This window comes from Phyllobates terribilis, unplaced genomic scaffold (genome assembly GCF_046119375.1).
Source record: "Phyllobates terribilis strain yellow unplaced genomic scaffold, ASM4611937v1 Scaffold_3__8_contigs__length_932513732, whole genome shotgun sequence".
NCBI classification, from domain to species: domain Eukaryota; kingdom Metazoa; phylum Chordata; class Amphibia; order Anura; family Dendrobatidae; genus Phyllobates; species Phyllobates terribilis.
The window spans coordinates 853,574,208-853,590,121 of NW_027362763.1; the positions used below are offsets into that span (position 1 = coordinate 853,574,208).

Here is a 15,914-nt window from a genome sequence, read left to right on the forward strand (position 1 = left end):
GTGCTAGCTAGGAAACTATGTACTTTATCAGATATATGCTTTTTATTTTTTTTCACTTATGAAGCTATTTTCTTCCTTTTGCCTCCTGAGCTCATTCTTTAAAAAAACCAAAAAAAAAAAAACACTTTTGAAATCTGAGGGATTAGATCACAGCTGCCTAATGTATGTAACGGGTAGGAGAGCCAATTGCAAACTTCTAGTAGTTTTTTTCCTTAATAGATTCATAGCTATACTCGGTTATGCAGCAGAGTGACTGACTCATGTCTTTGACCTCATAGCAACTAGTCTCTATACACTAGCTCAGAGACAACTGAAAATTTAAAGCGTGCAGAGATGAAAGCAGGTGAAAAATGCAAGATATGTCATAATTGCTAGAAATGGTGTTATTCCTCATGTTCACACAACATGCTTTTCTGAAGTCACCTGAAACGACAGCTATGCCCTTCTAAGAGGGTTTTCCTGGGTGAGAAGAGTGTGCTGAATCATGACAGTGTGTGATGTGCACACTGTCACAATTGTGTGGTGGGTGGTCACGTGGCTACATCTATGCAGCTTGTATACTTGCAGTCATGTGCCAACTAGACTGTCCTGCGCTTTATTTTTCAATAGAACGTTAAGAATCTTGTTCTGCTGAGAGATGCACAGGAGTCTGTTCAGCGTGTGACTGCAAGTATGAAAACATCATAAAGTGACTGCAGACTTTTCTCGGCCTGGATTGCCTGATCCTCAGTGGCTAATCTGCATGATTTTGTGCAGATTTTCTGCTTTGGATCGAGTTTATATAAATTGGTTATCTGGCCCCCTGCAAGTACGAGGCCAGGATAGGCAGAGACGATGTGGTGGATCTACTGCTGCTGAGGTCTGCAGATTCTTGAAGACTTGTTGTAGAAGGTGTCTGCAGGTTTCTATAGATAAGTCTGCAACATTCACTAGCTAGTTCATAAAACCCATATTATTTTTTCTTGCTGATACTTGTAACCTGTGAATGGTCTCTTGTGACAGGCAGCATAAGGCACATTTCATTATGATCCTATTCGGTTACTTCTAAGGTCAGACAGGAAAGGCTTTGATGAAGAAAATAAACCCTTTTCGCTATAGCTTTTCTTTGATTTGCCCCCTAAGCCCATGAGAGCCTAACTTGCCATGTAACTAACTGGCTTTCTTTATAATGCCGGTATGTTTTACTTATTTTTCTGCCTTCTGCTCTGTGCCTGACTTTGCCTGTTGTCCTCAGCGTGGTCCAGTCTATGATTTGGCTAGCAGATTTGGCATGATGGTCTTAGTCAGTCAGCATGTTACAACACCTAACCAAAATTAGCAGCCACGACATGCTCTGTATGTCCACACCGCAACAGCTGCTTTCACTGCTGACAGAAATGGGTGACAGACTTTCATGTGCTCTGATGGGAGCCTCATAGTATGGGGGCTGCTCTAACAATCCACACTAAAAATAATGTATTAGTGATTATGTCCACTGGTCTTTAGGATGCCTGTAATGGCCATGCTGCTGACTGTTAGGCCATGTTAACACGTTCACACTGTCAGTATTTAACCTTCGTTATAAGCCAAAACCAGGAGTGGAATCATCAGAGGAAAAGTATAATAGAAACACCTCACCGCTTCTGTATTTATCACCCACTCCTGGTTTTGGCTTACAAATGCTGAATATGATCTATCATGGGTAACACTGCTAATGATGGCGGTGTAGTTTTTTTCTTTATTTTTTTATTTTTATTTTTTTTTTCATATTGCACCTGAAAAGGGTGTTCTGTAAGAGAGCATTCTCCCCCCGCCCCATATAACTTGTCTGAATCGCCATGTTCCAAGACCCTCAAGACCTAAAACATTTTTTTCTCCAATTGACTTAGCTGCACAAGGGCTCTCTTATACAGTCATGGCTGAAAGTGTTGGCACCCTTGAAATTGTTCCAGAAAATGAAGTATTTCTCTCAGAAAATTATTGCAATTACACACATTTTGTTATACACATGTTTATTTCTATTTGTGTGTATTGGACATAATTTCACACAACCCCCAAAAATGGGCTGGACAAAATTGTTGGCACCTTCCTAAAATTGTGGGTAAACAACTTTGTTTCAAACTGTCTTGCGGCAAGTCACAGGTGTGGGCAATATGAAAATCGCCACTGAAACCAGATAAAAAGGGGAGAAGTTGACTCGGTCTTTACATTGTGTGTCTGTGTGCTACACTAAGCATGGAGAACAGATTGAAAAGAGAACTGTCAGAGGACTTGAGAACAAATTGAGAAAAATCAACAATCCACTCTGCTTTGGGTAGAGGGCAGGCAGATGTGTTGACTAGGTCGCCAAACTGAAGCCCATTGTAATGATAAAACTAGCTGGACTCTAATGCTACTCTGTTTTTCAGGTCTGGCGATTCAGCACTGCGTTCTGCACGGTAAAGGAGTGGAAGTTTGCGGATATTGTGAGCATGGCTGACCATTTGAAGAAATGCAGCTACAATACAGTGGAGAAGAGAGAGGAGGCAGTCCCTCTGCCTTGTATGTGTGTGACCCGGGAATTGACAAAAGATGGCCGCTCTCTTCGCTCGGTCTTGAAACCTGTCCTCTAATAGGAGGAGAGCGGCCGCCCTACAAGCACCAACACTCTAGCACCAGTTTTAAACGCCATCCGATCTCCTTTGACACTTTAATATTAAACTAAGATGCCACTATCACTGTATATAACTGGTTTTGGAAGTGATGTTTATTTTTTTATAAATCTATTAAATAGTTTAGGTGGAAGTGGTAAGAAAAATGCCTTAAAGTTTGTGGGACTTTGGACTTTCCTGATGTATAAATGACAAGAACTTTCTCGTGGATCTCAGTCATGGTATCCTGAGCACTTAACAATACTAACTTTTTTTGTTTTTTTTTTCTTTCGTCCTGACCAAAAACAGAATGTACATGTAATTTCTCGTCAATTTAGTGTTGGTCAGCCCGCAGTCACAGAGCAGACAAATCTCCCTAAGCGTTTTTACTAAACTTCCTGTCTTGTAGATCAGCGATCATTCAGTACTGTACACCAGATCCCTTCTCGGCTGATCTTATAGTGCCATTAACCCTGTAGTTACCTGCAGATGACAGACTATCTGGAAGGGATTCTGTGTTAGCACTTTATCTCCAGGTTCTGGAAGTTAGCAGCCTGCGCTTGGGATCAAGTACAGCCTCTTGTGTTGCAGCAGATGGGGGTAAAGAGGACCTTGATCTGTTTCCTTGGAGAATGGTTTCTGCATGTTTGGTCTTCTCAGTTGCACTCACTAACTTATTTATCTACAGTGGAATCCACTCAAGACTTTGGATGTTCGGCATAGAGCACACGCGCACACCTACCATTTTAACATATAGCTTCTTTTACATTTTTAAAGTGTTTCTGTTTTAATGAATGATATTTAAGACTAAGAATATATGAGATGGACTTTTTAAGCCTTTTTTTGTTTGTTTTTCCTTGTTTGGTTTTACTTATCATCTTTGTGAGATGAGAGCAATCCGTTTTCAATTATGCATTTGGGATACAGATTCTTATTTCTAAGCAAGTCTTCCATAGCTGAGCTCAACTCCAGTGCCTTCCTGGCAAAAAGTGCTTTCTTCCCTATTCCCCCCCCCTTCTCTCTCCTTTTCCTGCCTTGTTGGTTATGGGTATAACACAGACTCCTAAATGTGCTGTGGGCATGGGTGCAGGAAACTTGTACGGAGCGCTGGTGACATTTGTATGCACTGAAGTTGCTTGTGTGGCTTCCTAGTTAGCAGTATTGGCCAAAGGACCAGAAGATTGTGTTGTAGTTGAAATAGTGGTTTAGGTAAAATTGTAATATTCATCATTCTTCCAGTTTCTTTACTTTCAGAGTAACTGCTCCAAAAAAGGGATATTGACATTCTGGGGGGATGGGGGGGGATATTTTGAACCCTCATGCATTTGGGCAACAAATAATTTATGACATTTAACTGCACATTGCTTGATGCAGAATGAGTTAACTGAATCTGTGTGAGTTCATCCCGTGGTTTAGACTTTGCTGCATTTTTTTTTTTTTTTTTTTGTCTGTCTCCGTTACCCTGATTTTTCGCCATGGTCCATATCAGTTGTGCCAAACTTTGATGTGATCATAAGTCCGCTGAAAGGAACTCTGAAAGACTGAAGTAACAATCTCTCAGCCTCAGAATGAGCTCACTAATAGATTTTCAGTTAACTTCTTCTACAGCCAGCAATGTGCAGGAAAACAAACTTTTTTTTTTTTTTTTTTTTTTCAGTTTGGTATTAAAAAGAATTGTTTTGACTTTTAAAAAAAATCAGCCAAAAATACAGGCATTGAAGTAAAACAAAATTGCCTTAAGGATGTCTATATCCTCTAATGGCCACCATATATGTTTAATACAGATGCCTTATTAGTTAGACTTGTATGGAAAAGTCAACTTTTTTTAAAAGCTGTGCAAATTCCTTTAGTAAAGGGGTGGTCTAGTTTAAAATAACGAGTCTGCAGTCACTCTGACTGCAGACTTGTTAATCCTTGCAGCGCATGCACTGGGCACTACTGGGCTTCTCTAGTGTAGGTGCTGGGAACAGCGGTCACGTGACCACAAGGTTGTGATATGCATACTCACGGCCACATTCCGACTAGACTGTTTCTGGCCTCACACAATACACGGAAACTGTGTAGTCGGATTCTGGCCGGGAATATTCAGATCCCATGCTTGCAGTCACGTTGACTACTGTTCCCGGCGCTGACACCGGAGAATTCTCACAGTGCGCAGCGTGTGCCCTGCAGACTTGTCGTTTTTAGACCGGACAACCCTTATAATATATCTTTAGCAGCCAGCACTCTTATTTCCATAATGCAGAACTCCAAACCTAGCTCATAGACATATGGAATATGCCTGCCTGCAATCATCACTTGCTGCTTACTGTTTAGATACTAAGCTGCTCCATAAGCAAATCTGTCTGCAATAAATGCCTATGCTCCCTCTAGTGGTGGCTGCAGACAGATGCTAAAATTCTGACTGTCTATGCTGGGGAAAACTGACCTCCGACCCGTCTATAGAGGAATGAATGAATATAGAATATTGGACCATAGTTTTGAAGACTGCTGCATTGTACTGTTCCTCTGTTGTTCCTCCTGGAGACTTGACCTACATTGACTTGTCAGAGGAGTGTGTCCCTACCCAGTCGATCACTGTGAGCACTGATTGGTCAGCCTGTACAGGGACACGCCCCCAACTGGTAACACTCAGCTGTAAATGTATTCTAGAAGGAATAACAGAGGAATGGCACAAATGTGAGAAGAGACAATGTAGAATTGTTGGTTCATAGGGAATAGAAGTATCTCCTAAACCAGACCTATTAGGAATGGTGATGGACCCTCAGGGTTTTCACTGTGACATGAGACCACTGTAAACTCTCTGTACTTTTCAGTGTTTTTTACTCTTTCGGTAGAGCACTTTGCATTTGCTTCTAAGGATGACTCAAGTTCTCAGCAAAGGGTGAGTGGTCTCTGGAGCTTTACCACCTACATGTATGAAAGGCCTTCATGCGTAGCCATATGCACCATGTGAAGACATGCGCTTTATGCTTTTCAGCTGGAGGTCATGAACAAATTGTTAACACGGTGAATTAACCTGTTGTAATAAGTGATGGGAGCGGAGGATCCTATTGTACACTTCCCAGGCTCATCTGACGCTCCAGCTTAGAGTTAACCAACGAAACAATCTCAATGTTACATGGCTGAAATCCTCATAATTGTCACATACTAGGACTACGAGGAGTATGACAACCTTACTAATCCCTCGTTGTCTAAAGTCCTATTAACAGATAGTTCTGTTCATTCACAGTATAAAGATCTGACTAATGGATCACAGAAAAGTATTCCTAGACTTGCATGGTGCCTAATTATTACCAATCACATAATAATGTGCCCCCCTCACAAGACTCCTAAATTACAATCTGATCATTAAAATTTGATTGTTACTTCTCGATGTGTTTAAAATGCTTTATTTTCCGTTATGAAATATTTTGGTGTATAATAAAAGCTAATAAAACTGTTTCACGTTTGTGTGCACATTATTTATTTTTCTAGTGATCCTTCAGCTGACCTATTTGATATTCTTAGTTTATTATGGAGATCACACCAGATTTGGTGACCATATTTTTTTATATTCCATAATGACTGCTATGAATCACAATGTCACATGTAATGTTTTGACACTTTTCTCCAAACAGCATCACACAGAAAAATATTGGTCTTCTGGCTGAGAGAAGACTAGACTGAGGTAATGCAGTAATATTTATACATGGATACGTAAAGGGGCTGTCCAGGTTTATCACAAAAATCTGTAGTCACTCTGTGACTGCCGACTTGTGAATTCTCACAAAGCTCGCAACACGTGCTGTGAAGGTTCTCCAGTGACGGTGGCGAGGCAGAGCAGTGAATTGACCACAAGTATTTGATCTGCATACTTCTGGCCACATTCCAACTAGACATGTACGGCCTCGCTGCGCATGTCTAGTTGGAAAGTGGCCATGCATATTGGCATGCTCGTGGTCAAATGACTGCTTGGTCTTGCTGCCGCCACAGGATTCAGCTTAGATTTCAGTTCAGTCTACAGTTACTATGTTCAGTTGTTAAGAGTTTTTGGAGCGATCCCCTAAAACTGTTTTGAGAACTTCTTTCTATTTATTTCTATGGGAAATCCTCTGTGCTGTTCATGAGGATTTTTTTTTTTATGTTTAAAGAATTAATGATGGGGAGGGAAGTGCATGTCCCTTATTTGAAGTGAACCTGACAGAAACCTCTCTAAACTAGACACAACCAAATAAAAAGGCAAAAAAAAAAAGGGAAAAAGGCCTTGAAAAACTAAACTTGACAAAAGAGCATTTCCTGAAGTGGTTTTCTCTTGAAAAATTGTCTCTCTACAGTGTTTTTAGTGTGGGTGTGTTTTTTTTTTTTTTCTCAATTTTTAGCCCACAATACATGTGTTTATTTTTGCAGTTTGGTTTTATTACAAATTCTGAACAGTTTTGCTTTTACAGGCCTTTTCTTTCCCCCTGCACATTCAGCTTTATGTAATCTATGGCTATTAATCAGCTGAGCGGAGTTCAGAAAAAGAATACATACGAGAGAAATGGACTGTTGAGGTTTTTTTTGTGAATTAAGTTTCTGTACCTTCTCTTTCCTGACAGTTTGTCAAAATTGGACCGTACTCCAATGTCATCCAAGTGGAGTCAGTTTGTTTTGTTTTTGCCTCACCCCTTTTCACAACGGACCCATAGACTTGTATTGCCAATTTTGATCTGACCCTTGAACCAAAATTGGACATGTCTCCACAATTTGCCACAGAATGCTTGGTCCGTGAAAAATCACAGACATGTGAATTGCCTAAGACTATCACAGGTACGAGTGCTATCTGTTAAAACCACTGATAGCACTCATATGAGAAAACCGGACGTCTAAATGAGCCCTTAAAGTGTGAAATAATTTGCATTCTGACAGTCTAAGGGTTTGTTCAGATGTCACATTTTCACATACAACTGCTACCCTTGGTTTTCCGGAAAGCACTTGTATAGTACTGATAGTCTATGGTTCACATGTTCATGATTAGACGGTAACAGAAGTAATTTCTCCAAAATGTACGTTCGTCCAAAATATGGCACTGACAACATATGTGGTGCTGTACGAGGAAAAAATACCCAGGAAAGGTAACCTTTTATTTCTTTTACATCCACTTCTGATTTCGAATAATATCAAAGCTGCACAATAATAAATATTCATGTGTGCCCGGCAATAGTACTGATAATAGTATAAGATTGCGGGACATAATGCAAAGTGTTTCTTTAGGTTCAGATTTTGCCGACAGCTGCTCTGATACTCTAACTGCACCTTGGTCTCTATAGCAAAATCCTTGCATCTGAGGGTCTTGACACCCCCTCCACAGTCACATGCTTTGGACGTAAAGGGAAAGATGTCAGCACATTTGTGCTTGCCTAACAGCAGGCAGTATTAAGCAGCAGGTGCACATAAGCCATTAATCTACGGAATTGGTGTATATTAGTAAATTAACCTGCCAGTCAAGCGGAGTGGGCTCACCTCTGAACCCCGCTATAATGTTACCATGCTTGGGCCAGCATAAATGTGGTGGCAGGCTCACTGTAAGAGATTCCTTCTCTACGGATATTTTTAATCCAGCACAAACCACTGGAAAAGGAAGTGGAAATGGCATTAGAAGGATCCACTTATATGGTTGATCTGTACAGCGATAACATTAGATGTAAAGAGGTAACTAAAATTTGCAGGAAAAAAAAAGCATCCATCTGTGCAGGGCGTATAAGTACCTAAAATATTGTAATTGCTCCCATTCAGTTATTCTTTAATTTCAGAACTGAACATTTTTTTGTATCTTTGAAGCCATAAGCAATTTCATACCTGTATAAAAAGAGCGGTTTACTTCATTATAGGGCCTCGCCTTATAGAACCCCTGGCAAAAATTATGGAATCACCGGGCTCGGAGGATGTTCATTCAGTTGTTTAGTTTTGTGCCATGTCTGTGATATGCTTTTTTTTCAACAACATTAAAGTCATTTCAAATGGCAACTTTAGGGCTTTAAGAAACACTAAAAGAAATCAAGATTAAAAATATGGTACTCAGTAAGGGTAATTTTTTTCAGACCAAGCAGAGGGAAAAAAATATGGAATCACTTAATACTGAGGAAAAAATTATTAAATCACCCTGTCAATTTTCATTTCCAAAACTAACACCTGCATCAAATTAGATCTGCTCGTTAGTCTGCATCTAAAAAGGAGTGATCACACCTTGGAGAGCTGTTGCACCAAGCGGACTGACATGAATCATGGCTTCAACAGGAGAGATGTCAGTTGAAACAAAGGAGAGGATTATCAAACTTAAAACAAGGTAAATCATCATGCAATGTTGCAAAAGATGTTCGTTGTTCACAGTTAGCTGTGTCTAAAATCTGGACCAAATACAAACAACATGGGAAGGTTGTTAAAGGCAAACATACTGGTAGACCAAGGAATACATCAAAGCGTCAAGACCGGAAACTTAAAGCAATATGTCTCCAAAACAGGAAATGCATAACAAAACGAATGGGAGGAAACTGGAGTCAATGTCTGTGACCAAACTGTAAGAAACTGCCTAAAGGAAATGGGATTTACATACAGAAAAGATAAAAATAAGCCATCATTAACACCTAAACAGAAAAAAACAAGGTTACAATGGGCTAAGGAAAAGCAATTGTGGATTGTGGATGACTGAATGAAAGTCATATTCAATGATGAATCGCGAATGTGCATTGGGCAAGGTGATGATGCTGGAAGTTTTGTTTGGTGCCTTTCCAATGAGATTTATAAAGATGACTGCATGAAGAGAACATGCAAATTTCCACAGTCATTGATGATATGGGGCTGCATGTCAGGTAAAGGCACTGTGGAGATGGCTGTCATTACATCTTCAATAAATGCCCAACTTTACATTGATATTTTGGACAGTTTTCTTATCCCATCAATTGAAAGGATGTTTGGGGATGATGACATCATTTTTCAAGATGCTAATGCATCCTGCCATAGAGCAAAAACTGTGAAAACATTCCTTGAAAGAAGACACATAAGGTCAATGTCATGGCCTGCAAATAGTCCAGATCTCAATCCAATTGAAAATCTTTGGTGGAAGATCCATGACAAGGCTCCAACCTGCAAAGCTGATCTGGCAACAGCAATCAGAGAAAGTTGGAGCCAGATTGATGAAGAGTACTGTTTGTCACTCATTAAGTCCATGCCTCAGAGACTGCAAGCTGTTATTAAAGCCAGAGGTAGTGCAACAAAACACTAGTGATGTATTGGAGTGTTCTTTTGTGTGTTTGTTTTTCATGATTCCATATTTTTTTTCCCTCTGCTTGGTCTGAAAAAAATTAACCTTACAGAGTACCACATTTTTTATCTTGATTCATTTTAGTGTTTCTTAAAGCCCTAAAGTTGCCATTTGAAATGACTTTAGTTTTGTGCCATGTCTGTGATCTGCTTTTTTTCAACAACATTAAACAACTGAATGAACATCCTCTGAGCCCGGTGATTCAATAATTTTTGCCAGGGGTTATACAATGGTAGCTTCTTTTTCTTTCTATTTCTCGTCCTTCATCAGTCCCAGACAAATTTCCATATTGATAGAGAAATGTCGCCCTGAATTATAATCTCGCCTTTGTAACAACAATGCATAGAATGTCATGACCTTTACAAATGTAATAAGTCTGAAAGGCCTCTCCAGGCAAATGAGGAAATGGTGCACAAATTAGATCTCAGATCTGCAAGAACATAGGACTGGGCATCTGTTGTACTGAAACTACTTATAAAGAGGAAATATTGAGAAGATAACTGAAGTGGCACTGAAAGTTAATGTTTATATTAAGTGAATTTGCAGAAATGATTAAGTTCTCTTATTTCAATAGTTAATTTGCTAATGGCTTTTTCTTGAGAAATGGCACCATTCTTATGCATTAGCCGTGTCCGGTATTACATGTAAGTTAGAGCTAGAGATTATCATGCATCTAAATTTTAAAATTTGTCAGCTTCATTGAATTTTCCCCGAAAAATTTGATCGGCTAAATAGATTCTCTGTGGATCTTAATACTGAAAAGCCTTTAAGTGTCCTGAAAAGAGGTATATAAAACTTGGAGGTCTCCTAGGACTGTTGCAACGGCTTTTGAGCTCCCGTTATAGAGTATCTGTCTGCAGGGTATACAATCCTTTTAACTAAAGGTATGAATGTAAAGCCCCTCTAATGCTCCTTACATTAATACCTTTCTAGTAGAATGTTGGGGCACTAGTGAGAAATCTAGTTTTGAGGATATACTCAAGTGCATTGTGGCGGCACTTCCTTCACCAGCTCCGCTGTACTTCGCTGCCTCCCTCCAGTCGTTGATTGACAGTTCACTCTTCCTTCACTGAGCAGTGTCCCCTGCGCAGGTGTGTCATTGCCTAGGTTCATTGCAATGATGGCGCCTGCACAGTGAGCGCCTAATGATGTTGCAGGAGCCAATGCATTGATTTAGCAGCAACATCAAGAGCACACTGCTCCTTCTGATGAAATTAACCCTGGGAAATGGCAGCACCTGCACAGGAGAGACAGGTCACTAAGGGAAGAGCGAACTGTCAATTAACAACCGGAGGAATGGTGCCGCTGCAGGAAGGGAATACACACTTTTTTTTCCAGATCAGTGTCAAGTAGTAGAAAACCCCTTTTAATAACACAATGCTTAGTAAATGCCCTTTAGTGGCAGCTAACTCCATGTTTAAAAAATAATAAATCTTTGCCACTTTTTTGTTTCAAAATACAAAACATTAAGAGCAAAATTTTATATTTATTTTGATTTAACAATTTTAATGCCATCTGGAGCTCTGGTGATAGTACTACATGTATTAACTAATATACTCAAGTCCATTCAAAAATGTACATCTCTATGGCAGAAGCCTAAAGCTGCTGCCTAAAGTTCCTATTATTTGCCATTGCCTTTTGACTTCATAGATAATGCCTGACAATAGTTGCCCTCCTTGGTTTAGGTCCAGCCACTGACTTTGGTGGAGTTAGGACCCTGTCTGTGGTATCACTCAGAGCAAAGGTGAAACATGGCATTTAATTAAAAAAAAACACCGCCAATATCTATTGTACTTACTTGATGAAGGCACTTGTGCAATCTACATCGGCTGAACTGCTAAGCACAGTGATTGGATGCAGCGCTATTCAATTCACGTCACTGCTGCAACCGATCATCAAAGCCTGGAGCAATGGCGGAGAAACTATGTGCAACCCGAGAACAGTAAGTAGCTCAGTTTCTCATTTTTTTACTTCATTGAGTGTAAGTGCTAAAATAGTTGCAAATGAACAACCCCTTTAAGTACGATGTCAATTTATTGTTACTTCTTGTGTTGTTTTCTTTTCCAAATAAGATGTACACTGATTTATTCTAGCCTAATTTATGTCAAAAACACCCACTTTTGGAGTCCTTTAACTCGCATGTCTTTGAAAGCATTTTATGTTGCATGTATGAAGCTGACATATAAATTGCAAACATGCTATTTTAAATATTTTGCAGCAGGAAGATCAGATAAAAAGTTATTGGTTATGTATTTAAAAATTGAGTGTGCTGAACAGGAGCTGATACTATAACAATGTTAAGCAGTAGGACAGTTGCACCATCTGCTGGTCGTGCTGGATATTGCAGTGGTATTGGGCTTAAGTTTTGTCTCTACAGGGTTTATTCCGCCCAGGGCCGGACTGGGACTGAAATTTAGTTCTGGCATTTGAACTCGCACAAGCCCATGCTGTCCCCGCACCTGAGCACCAGATGGGGATATACAACCCCTGGCAAAAATTATGGAATCACCGGGCTCGGAGGATGTTCATTCAGTTGTTTAATGTTGCTGAAAAAAAGCAGATCACAGACATGGCACAAAACTAAAGTCATTTCAAATGGCAACTTTAGGGCTTTAAGAAACACTAAAAGAAATCAAGAAAAAAAATGTACTCAGTAAGGGTAATTTTTTTCAGACCAAGCTGAGGGAAAAAATTATGGAATCACTCAATTCTGAGGAAAAAAATTATGGAATCCTGAAAAACAAACACACAAAAGAACACTCCAATACATCACTAGTTGCACCACCTCTGGCTTTAATAACAGCTTGCAGTCTCTGAGGCATGGACTTAATGAGTGACAAACAGTACTCTTTATCAATCTGGCTCCAACTTTCTCTGATTGCTGTTACCAGATCAGCTTTGCAGGTTGCAGCCTTGTCATGGACCATTTTCTGCAACTTCCACCAAAGATTTTCAATTGGATTGAGATCCGGACTATTTGCAGGCCATGACATTGACCTTATGTGTCTTATTTCAAGGAATGTTTTCACAGTTTTTGCTCTATGGCAGGATGCATTATCATCTTGAAAAATGATGTCATCATCCCCAAACATCCTTTCAATTGATGGGATAAGAAAACTGTCCAAAATATCAATGTAAACTTGGGCATTTATTGAAGATGTAATGACAGCCATCTCCCCAGTGCCTTTACCTGACATGCAGCCCCATATCATCAATGACTGTGGAAATTTGCATGTTCTCTTCATGCAGTCATCTTTATAAATCTCATTGGAACGGCACCAAACAAAAGTTCCAGCATCATCACCTTGCCCAATGCAGATTCACAATTCATCACTGAATATGACTTTCATCCAGTCATCCACAGTCCACGATTGCTTTTCCTTAGCCCATTGTAACCTTGTTTTTTTCTGTTTAGGTGTTAATGATGGCTTTTGTTTAGCTTTTCTGTATGTAAATCCCATTTCCTTTAGGCGGTTTCTTACAGTTCGGTCACAGACATTGACTCCAGTTTCCTCCCATTCGTTCCTCATTTGTTTTGTTGTGCATTTCCTGTTTTGGAGACATATTGCTTTAAGTTTCCGGTCTTGATGCTTTGATGTCTTCCTTGGTCTACCAGTATGTTTGCCTTTAACAACCTTCCCATGTTGTTTGTATTTGGTCCAGATTTTAGACACAGCTGTGAACAACCAACATCTTTTGCAACATTGCGTGATGATTTACCTTCTTTTAAGAGTTTGATAATACTCTCCTTTGTTTCAATTGACATCTCTCGTGTTGGAGCCATGATTCATGTCAGTCCACTTGGTGCAACAGCTCTCCAAGGTGTGATCACTCCTTTTTAGATGCAGACTAATGAGCAGATCTAATTTGATGCAGGTGTTAGATTTGGAAATACAAATTTACAGGGTGATTCCATAATTTTTTTCCTCAGAATTGAGTGATTACATAATTTTTTCCCTCTGCTTGGTCTGAAAAAAATTACCCTTACTGAGTACCACATTTTGTATCTTGATTTCTTTTAGTGTTTCTTAAAGCCATAAAGTTGCCATTTGAAAGGACTTTAGTTTTGTGCCATGTCTGTGATCTGCTTTTTTTCAACAACATTAAACAACTGCATGAACATCCTCCGAGCCTGGCGATTCCATAATTTTTGCCAGGGGTTGTATTACAAATATTACCCTGCCTGGAGAAAATCAAGATTTACTACACAATCAATATTTCTAATAATACCAATATTGCTATATAAGATTAAATAATATCAAAATAATATTGCAATATTACAGACAAATGCCAACAAACCGTAACCAAATATTACCAGCATATACCATATTGATAATAACACCATACTGATTGTTAAAGGGGTTGGGGTGAAAGTCTATGTAACTTCAGACTTCTGCATCCTCATGGCACACACTGAGGATTCTCTGGTACCGGCATTGGGAGCGGCCATCATGTGACCGCAAGTATGCGAAAATGGAAGTATGCAAATCGCATACTTGCGGTCACATGATCAGGGACACAACTCCTGTAGATGCGAGGGTTGCAGTGGCACCCGGGCCCTGGAGTCTAGGGGGCCCCAAAAGTCCCTTTGGTTTATATGAAAGGACCAATACAATTCAAGACTTGCAATAATTGGGGCCCCATTAGAGCTTTTGCTTTAGGGCCCATGCTGTTGAAGTTACGCCACAGCACATGATCAACAACTCCCAGTGCCAGCACCGGAGAATCCGCACAGGCACGAGCACATAGTCACTGCAGACTAACTTCAAACTTGGACAACTACTTTAACCAAAAATACTGTACTAAGACCGATATTACCACCATACAGTGACCATATAATGCTAATATCAGTTTTACACCAGTGCTCTGCAGACCATATATGTGTATATTGTGCAGGTTCTCACCAGTGACGTCTCGCTGATTGTTGTAATTAATTTTCCATTTTCCTTTTCATTCGGTCGAGACCACTATGATCTCTTCTTCCGTCTATAACTTGTCCCTGCAAAATGTACCATTCAGACATCTTCACTTTACTGATTTTTCTCACATTCTACCACCTCTACACAAACCACAACTTGTGATACCTCATAATAATTCCCCTGTGCCTCCTTTAGTAATGCTCCCCCTTCACCTCTTATAATAATGACCCTGTACCTCCTTATAATAATAAAAATATCCCCTGTGCTTTCCTGTATTAATAATATTAATGACTCCTAGTTTCCCCTAAAATGATAACAATCCCCCTTTTACCTCCCTATAATAATGACCCTTAGTGCCTCTTCATTGTAATAATGCTCCTGATATATGGGGGGCTGTTAGGGGTACCATCATTGGCTTGGAACAGCTCATAGAGTCTCACGGCTTTCAGTATCACCTTTATGTTCATGACACACAGATCTACCTCTCTGGATCCGATATCACCTCCTTACTAACCAGAATCCCACAATGTCTGTTCGCTATTTCATCCTTCTTCTTTGCTAGATTTCTAAAACTTAACATGGATAAAACAGAATTCATCATCTTTCCACCATTTCATTCAACCCCCTCATCTGACCTATCTATCAACGTCAATGCCTGTCCACTCTCCCCAGTCCCACAAGCTTGCTGCCTTTGGGTAACCCTGGACTCTAATCTCTCCTTCAAACCACATATCCAAACCCTTTCCACTTCCTGCCCACTCCAACTCAAAAATATTTCCCGGATCCGTACATTCCTTAATCAAGAATCTGCGAAAACCCTAGTCCATGCCCTCATCATCTCCCGCCACGACCACTGCAACCTCCTGCTCTGTGGCCTCCCTTCTAACATTCTCGCACCCCTCCAATCTATCCTAAACTCTGCTGTCCAACTAGCCCACCTGTCCCCCCCGCTATTCCCCGGCCTCTCCTCTCTGTCAATCCCTTCACTGGCTCCCCACTGCCCAGAAACTCCAGATGAAAACCCTAACCATGGCATACAAAGCCTTCCACAACCTATCTCCTCAATACAAATGTGACCTAGTCTCCCGGTACTTACCTGCACGC

General features: G+C 40.1%; 1 protein-coding gene across 1 annotated transcript in view; it reads left to right on the forward strand.

Moving 5' to 3' along the window:
* FBXO30 (F-box protein 30) overlaps positions 1 to 6,052 on the forward strand; it is a 37,468-nt gene extending 31,416 nt beyond the window's left edge. Inside the window, exon 3 of the mRNA XM_073672543.1 lies at positions 2,388 to 6,052. Coding sequence (XP_073528644.1) covers positions 2,388 to 2,591 — 204 coding nt within the window. The 3' untranslated portion in view covers positions 2,592 to 6,052. The remainder of the gene's footprint in view (positions 1 to 2,387) is intronic.
* The last annotated feature ends 9,862 nt before the right edge of the window (positions 6,053 to 15,914 follow it).